Here is a 7,733-nt window from a genome sequence, read left to right as displayed (position 1 = left end):
AAGACACATCTCCCATGGGATGGCTGAAAGCTTCCAGGAGCAATGCAGTGGAGAGATCTGGGAAAATCCTGGGATCTGGAAGGCAGCAGATGTGACCAGTTTGGTGAAGTCAACTTCTGTAGTCCACAGACACCACTGACCATCCAGGGATTGCAGGTTAAAACTTCAATATCTGAATAATCATCTCTTCGCCTCAGACTTCGCTATATTTTGCAAACAGACCTTTCGCCCTGGCGCGTTTAAGGTATTGAAGTTATCCATTATCATGATCCCAAGTCTGTAAGCACAGAAATTGAGGCACCAAGTGTCTGTAGTACGCAGACTAACTCGTACAAGGCAAATTCTCAGTGTCAGGAGAATTAGGGTTGACTCAGATCCCAACGGCTGGCATTTTTCACAAAAATGCACCTGGAAAAAGCAATGTGAAGCATGCTGGCCAAAGGGTATTTTATCAGGGCTCTCAGAAAGGAGAGGGATAGGGAGGAGGTGAACTCATTGCTCAGAGGTGAACTGCTGAGATGGAGCGCTCAAAAGACACTTGAGAGGGTAAGAAGCTCTCATGCTGGGCATAATATTTGAGTTTTCCTCAAGTGTTCCTAATCTCTCTGGTGGCAGCAAGGAAAACACACAAAGTACACATCCCCGCTCAGGTAACAACAGGAGCATGTTTATTCAGGTCTGGCACTTACAGAGCTCAGAGGGACAAGGTACACGTCATTTGTTTTCCAGAAAAAAATCAGCCCGAGATTGGAAGAAATTTATAAAAAGAGACTCCAGCTGCAGGGGTTGGGAATTTGTCTCCATTGGGGTCATGCATTCCCCATGCCTGGGGGGACATGTTGGGGCACAATGGTGCCAGGGACCTCCAAGACCATCTGAACACTGAAGTGAGCGGTGTCTGGGGACAATCGCTTCTCGGTGAGTCCCAACCTTGTTTTAAGCAAAATTAGAAACTGGGGGCACAGGTTAAAAAAGCAGAAACCCTTCCAAAACAATCCACTGGGAAGTGCTAGAGTGCAGTGGGGTTATGTCCGAAGGAGGAGGAGAAGGGTTAGGCCCAGCCACTCAGGTCTCTGATACTGGAAGAGCATAAAGTCTGGGAAACAATCATTGTTGGAAGCCTGTTGAGAAGTAGAAGATCTCCTTGTAGGCAGCAATAGAGAAGACATCAGCTAACGAGACCTGTGATGGCCAATGGAAGACAAGGCGCCATGTTGCAGAGGTGCAGAGGTCCCCAGGCGCAGGGTCTTCCTTGGCCTTCCCCATCACTCACGAGCCCTGAGGACGTAGACAAAGCTAACCAGGATCCCCAAGGCCAGGACAGCATAGCTGGCTTTAACACTGCTGGAACCACTGATGTTGCAGAGGAAGGAGTCGCAGCAGTAGACAGAGGCAGCCGCAATGCCGAGGTTAATCCCGGCACTGGGGCAAATGGGAGAGCAGCCTTTGGAGATGGACTGGCCAGACTTGCCACCTAGAATTTAGGTTGGGAAGAAAAGCAAAGAGGAAATGAGTTTAAAACCTTTCAGCTTTCTGATCACACTTTGCAAAGGAAATAGCGGTACTGAAAAGACAAGCAGCACAGAGGTTGTGAAGTTTCTCAGTAAGCTACGTCAGTCTTTGCACCTCAAGAAACACTCCTGGCTGAATTTCCGTAGTACCCAATGCTTCTTCCAGGCAGATGGCCAGAATTTGGAAACGTGGTGACAAAAATAACCTCAAAAAAATCACACTCCAGCTCAATCCTAGGGCTCCTCAGGTGAGACTGGGAGAGTCGGAGAGGGATTTGAGAGCATATACTGTGTTCTGAGCTTGGCACAGCTCACATTTACCAGTGTGCACAAGAAACAGGAAGCCATTAGCAGGTGTCAGGCTTATAAAAGCTCCCAGCCTCTGTTTATGCAAGCTCAAGCCGCCCACATTATGGGCTGCAAAACTTGGGTTTGAAACTCTCTTCCCACCTGCATGACAGAAGCAGAGGTTGGAAGAAAGTGAGGCAACCCAGGGTGGGACGTGGGCTCTGCAATGCCACCAGGAGACCTGCCAGAGAAGCCTGAGAGATCCTTCAGATTATTCCTGGTGCCTGTTCCCTTCTGTGAAAAACCCAAGCTTGGTGAAGGAATCTGCAAATTCCTGGCAATCCTGCTGCACCCAGAGAGAGCAAAGCAAAGGAAGGACTCATAGATAACAACCAGAACAACAGTCGGCACTGGGCAAAAGCAGGAAGGGTAACCCTAGAATTTCCTGCAGAGGAAATCCTCTACCCTTCCACTGAATTCATCAGCAACCTCCTCTCTCCACTCCTAAATTCCCTTCAGGCTCCTAGCACCAGCGCATGCACGTGGGCTTTAACGTGACTTGGTTTGGCAGCAAGTTCCTCATAAAGCACCCCTGGGATGGTCCAGCACTTGGCAGCCAAGCATCACTTTCTCCTTTCTCCGACCAAACGAAAGAAAATCTTCTTGCACCTCCCCAAGTGATCCAGCTAAGAAGGGCAGAAGGACCCATCACCACTCACCGATTCCCACTCCGACGTATGTTGTCACACAGTGATTTTCATTCTCTGCACACTTGACAGGTGTCAGGCAGGCCCAGTTGGAAGATGCATCCGAGCACGAAAAGCAGATGAGCGTGTGGGCTGCAAGAAAAAGGCACATCTTTTAGTCAAGGGCCAGAGGAAAGATATCCCTGCTGTGGCTCGCACCTCCCAATGCTCAGAACTCATTGCAGCCAGCCACAGCTCACACTTGCTGTGTCAATCTGTGACAGGCTTTTTGTTCCCCAAATTTGGCCAAGTGAAGGGTACAAGCAGAAGAAATACATTTTAAGGTCTTGGTTGAAGACTTTGGTTGGTTGGCCAATAAAAGTCTCGGTGCAATTGCAGGTCAGCCTGCTACTTTACAGCATGTGCCTGTTTGTACCAAGAGCAGGTCTGTGACAACCTGAAACACAAAAACAAGCTCAGGCTTGCAAGCTGGAGCCTAAAATTTAGGCTTACTCATCTTTGCCACAGTGGTCACTGATGGGAAATGCCCCAGGTGTGATGTGACTACAGGTTTGAGCTTTTCATGGTCTGCCTTTGGCAGTAGGGCACAAAGCTCAAGCTAACACATGATAGAAATGATTTCCTAGCAAAAGCAAGCCCAGCATTTCAGCAAGGCCTGCAAGGACTTGCACTGCCCTGCTACCCAGAGAGTCATAGCACTAGGACAGCAGCATATACAACTAACTCTTCTGATCTGGGGCAAAGGGAGAACAAATCAGCATGATTTTCTACATGGCAGACCCCAGATGTGGTCTACCCCCTACATTAGGGGAATGGATTGCACTAGCATAGTTCCCATCTCACTTCCTTCATGTCTGCCCATGTAAAATCAAAGGTTGGGAAACAGCACTCGGTGGAGGGAAATGGTTGCAGGAACAGTCTGGACCAGTGACTCAGCACAGACATGTGTATTTTGCAGTGGACAGATGATCTTCTCTGTATTTTACATACAGGAACATCACATCCACACTGCAATTGTTGACCTACATACACAGAGAGCTGGTCTGTTCCCAGCGCTTGACAGGCTCTGATTTTGGAGCATTCAGACTGCAAACTCTTCCGTGAAGCCCTGCCTCTCTCTTCCTTGTTTATAGGATGCAAAATGGAGGAGTTGAAGATTCAGGATGGGAGGAAGTACAAGGCTGCCTTGCTCCTTCTCCTTATCCCTTTCATCCCCATGGCAAACAGATTAACCTAAGAAGGAGATATCAGAGAAACCCTGGATGATTTTGCTAAGACTTGGCCAGTCCCTGCAGTGGTATATTTTGAAGAATAAATTGGAAGAATGTTGATAGCAGCTGTCCCACTCTGCTATGGGCCTGCATGACCTCTTGAGGTTCTTCTCAATCTTGTTTCTCTCAGAAAAAAAAAAATATAAAAAGCCCTTTTCAGGAAAATTGGGAAGAAAAACGATTGTGCTCAGAAGAATGATTTTTGAGCAGCAATGGCCAAGGCCAAGGAAAAAAGAATGAAAAACATAATAGCAAATCTCACGGAAACAGATCAAAGCAGGTTAGTGGGCAGGCCTGTATGTCACACACCAGAGATGAAACCAACGTCACAACCCCCTAGCAAAAATGTCCTGGACTGTCTCATAGAGCCTTCAACCACCATCATCATCAATAGGCAACCATCCTGGCAACAAAGCAGTGTTACCCCAGCATGTCAACAGGGCAGTCACAACCTACATGGAGCAGCGGGGATTAAAGGGCCACCGGTTGAGTCAAGGCCTCAGGGGAGATTCCTCATTGGAACACGCCTTCGGGTCTAGGAGAGCAGGAGGACTAAGAGAGAGGCAGGACTTGAGCCACTCATTGCAGGGCCACCACCGACTGTAAACACCATTTCCATGGACTGGCAATCTTCACTTCACTGGCCAAAAATCACCCTGAGACACCCAAGGAAAGCTTGGCTCCCTCCTTTTCTGCTATCCCTAGTATGTCCCTACTCTCAAGTTGCAGCTGACTGTCCCAAACCATTCCCCTTGCAACCACCCTAATGGTAAACTGAAGCCCAAGAAGGCATAGCAACTCATTCCATCCCATGGGAATCATCTGCAAGAAGGAATTAAGTGGATTACAGACTTCCCATGAACATGATGGAAGCACATCCATTCCCGTAAGCATTTGCTCATGATGCTGAATGCAGAAGTTGAGTGGTGCAGTACTATTCATTATGCCCTGAAGATTACAGATACACACGCATCAGAAATATTTGTATGCACAAATAAAAGTGCCTACAGGCACTAAATCCCCTGCCAATAAATCTATGTTAACACCGTCTTGTCCACACCTTTTCCTTTGACACATCTGTCTATTACCCTTTGTCTAACCGTAGACTAAGTCCTTCCAGGATGGGTAAGTCTTGCAGCATAGTTTAAGAGAGGAAATATTCAGTCTTAATTAACTACTGCTGCTTTCTGCTTAGGCAAAACAGAACGAAATGACCCAACCGCAGAGTGAGGAGAGCAAGCAGGCTGCATACTTCAGACAGAAGGCACAAGAGGGGAGCAGAATTATTTTACGCAGCTGGAGACAGAGCAAAGAGTTGCAGCTCAAGGCTAAAGGATAAAAAAAAAAACTGAACAATGCAAAAGGAAAGCTTCATTTCCATCAGCCAGAAAAGGCCGTTTTCTTCAATAGGAAGAATTTATGTGTTTATTTGTTTGTTGCTTGGCTCCTTGGAGGAACAAAGGGCTTCCAAACCAGAGCAGATCATTTGGGATAATTCTTCTGATAAGAGGCTGAACCCTTCCTTGCAAAGAGCAATGCAGGGACAACAAAAAAGCCTTTGAAAGCCCACTCCAAAGCTCAGCAGCACCAGTGAAAAATACGGAAAAATGCTGTTGCTTCAGCAGCTCTCCATTCATCCCTATGCCAAATGTTCCTTTTCTTCACATTGCTCTTAGACAAGATTCTTACACACCATACGCCAGCTCTTTGGGGCACTTTGAAAACCAGGCAAAAGAAAACCCTCACTGGATGTGCTGGAAATGTTTGCAGATAAAGCAAACTCACAGCAAAGCCTTTTGCCTGGGTAAGAAGAACCTAATCTTAAGTGGAAGTGGGTTTTTTCTTTTAAAGGGGCTGGAAAGGGGGGGAAATGCATTAACCTCTTCCTGCCTGGGCCTTAGCACATGCCAGCTGGGCTCTGATAGAAACCCAGTGCTTTTACTGCCAGTTCCTTCACAAACCCCAAGAGAAGGGGGATGTAAGAAGGGCAGAAAACAACTGGTTTCTTCTCATTGGTGTCCTCGAGAGCCACTGAGAGGGTCTGTGTTTCCTGACAAGAGGGTCGGGACGATGTAAAATTCTCCCAGTTTGCTCTTTGTCTGGCTTTCTCCAAGAACTGCCATACAAAAAAAAACAAAACAACGCAGCATTTTGCATGGCCCCATGGAGTTCGGCTAGGCAGAAATTGAGTCATGGAGAGACTGCAGACCTGCAACTTAGCCAACTTGCAGTTTCATACCCAGCAACAGGCAGCACGTTGGCCCTGGGTTTCAAGAGCAGCTCCACACGACCCTGTCCCTTGAGGGTGCCACCTCCCAACCGCTGGCCATATCAGCCTGTCGTTAAGAACGCCAGGAAACAACAGCAGCCAGAATCACAAAGCGGTTCTGCCCAGACTTTACTCCTGCCATTATCGGGGCAGGGCTCCATCTCCCCCCTCCTCCCCCCCCACCTTCCTTCCTCCCTTCCCCTCGGCATCATCTCAGCCCATTTCGGCGCCGTTATCCCGACTCGCTGCAGCGAAAGGGGGGGAGCGGAGCCACCCCCAGCTCTTTGTTCGAGCTGCAACTGGGAAAAGCTCCAAAGATACAGACGTACACGGCTGGAAGTGCACACCTATAATACAGACACTGAAGTTCCAGCTGCAAGGGAAACACCGCTGAGAGGTCTTGGCAAGATCCCCCTCCCCCTTCCAAAACCTCCGCCAACCCCCTGCACGGCTCAGCCCCGCTCCCCCCCAAAACCTCTTTCTCTGCCCTCACCCCTTCCCGCATGCCTTGCAACTTCCAGACCACCCCCTGCAAGACGCAAACCCCACTAATTCGCTCCCAAAGCAACAGCAGCTTTGGGAAAAAGCTTGGAGAACCTCGTGAAGAGGTGTTGGTATCCGGGGGTAACCCTCTTCCTTTTACCTCTTTCCACGCACAGCACCGCAGCCAACACGGCGAGCAGTAACGCCTTCATGGTGCGGCGATGGGGCCGAGAAGATGCGCAAAGAGACGACCAGCGCTCAACGCTAGCGGTAGAGATGTGCTTTGGAGGAGGGGAAAGGGCACCGGCGCCGCCCAGCGGTCCGCCTCCACGCCCTGCGCCGCCCTCCCCCTCCGCCTCCCCGGCCTTCGCTGGTTTCGTTTCCCCGCTCCGTCGCTCCGGAGGCCGGGAAAAGGGGTCGGCCGTTGATTGGGGGCTGGTTGGCGGGTTGATCAGAGGCTACGTGGGAGCAAAGCCAGCTTCCCTTCTGGCCCCTTAGCTCCCTGCCCCCATTTCAAGGCTTTTTCCACCCCCCCCTTTTCGCTCGATTTCCCTGGGGGAAGGGCATTCAATAGGGGAACTCCTAGCATGCAGATCCTCACTCGTGCATAACCCTCTTCATGAGCAACTCTTTGCATTCACAACTCTTTTCACCCACTGTATTTGTGTCCCCAAAACACACATGCACAGATCCCCTGCGTGTGTGCTTGTGCTCCGGGTGCATCCACAACCACCCTGCATGCCATGTGTGTGCAGCTCCTTCTGTGCATGACCGGGTCCTCTGCCTGCACAAACATACGTGCAAAACTCCTAACATGTGTGATGCCCTACATGTATGCTGCATGCACAGCCCCACACATACAAAACTAGACTAGATTGTCTCCAAAGACTTTTCCAACCTTAATGATTGTATTATTCTAGGACCCAAGAAAGTAAGCAACCAACTTTCTGACCTGCTTACTAGATCCCAAATGGGTTTAGACATAGACAGTTGGGAATTTGGAAAGTGTGAGACCAGGCAGCAGAGACAGCATGGGACATTCTGAGCTACATGACTTGACATGACAGGTCTTCAGAACACAGAGTGGTCCAATAAAAAGGATTGCAGTTGTGACCCAGGTTCAGCAGGTCCCAAAGAAATAGCATAGTCTTGCAGGAAATGAGCTGGATAGAGGGAGTCTGAGAAGTTCGCTGTTGAAGGGAGT

The 7,733-nt window shown here is 49.2% G+C and overlaps 1 protein-coding gene across 1 annotated transcript; it reads right to left on the bottom strand.

Annotated features, from left to right (window-relative positions):
* Nucleotides 1-646: 646 nt before the first annotated feature.
* LOC140247982 (lymphocyte antigen 6E) lies at nucleotides 647-6,848 on the bottom strand. The gene is made up of 3 exons (XM_072328239.1): nucleotides 6,690-6,848; nucleotides 2,519-2,638; nucleotides 647-1,474 (listed from the first exon to the last, which is right to left on the bottom strand). The coding sequence occupies exons 1-3, from the start codon at nucleotides 6,739-6,741 to the stop codon at nucleotides 1,266-1,268; spliced, it is 381 nt and encodes a 126-aa protein (XP_072184340.1). The 5' UTR covers nucleotides 6,742-6,848; the 3' UTR covers nucleotides 647-1,265.
* Nucleotides 6,849-7,733: the final 885 nt, after the last annotated feature.

The sequence above is a fragment of the Excalfactoria chinensis genome, chromosome 2 (assembly GCF_039878825.1).
Source record: "Excalfactoria chinensis isolate bCotChi1 chromosome 2, bCotChi1.hap2, whole genome shotgun sequence".
Lineage (NCBI taxonomy): Eukaryota > Metazoa > Chordata > Aves > Galliformes > Phasianidae > Excalfactoria > Excalfactoria chinensis.
Note: the sequence above shows the minus strand (reverse complement) of the source record. Positions and strands in the feature narration are given on the sequence as shown.

Excerpts from the sequence above, each read along its gene's own strand:
- LOC140247982 (XM_072328239.1), bottom strand. The coding sequence starts at position 6,741 with ATGAAGGCGTTACTGCTCGCCGTGTTGGCTGCGGTGCTGTGCGTGGAA. Across the intron at positions 2,639-6,689 it reads GGTGCTGTGCGTGGAAAGAG|CCCACACGCTCATCTGCTTT; the intron begins GTAAAAGGAAGA and ends TTTTTCTTGCAG. Across the intron at positions 1,475-2,518 it reads ATACGTCGGAGTGGGAATCG|GTGGCAAGTCTGGCCAGTCC; the intron begins GTGAGTGGTGAT and ends CCTAAATTCTAG.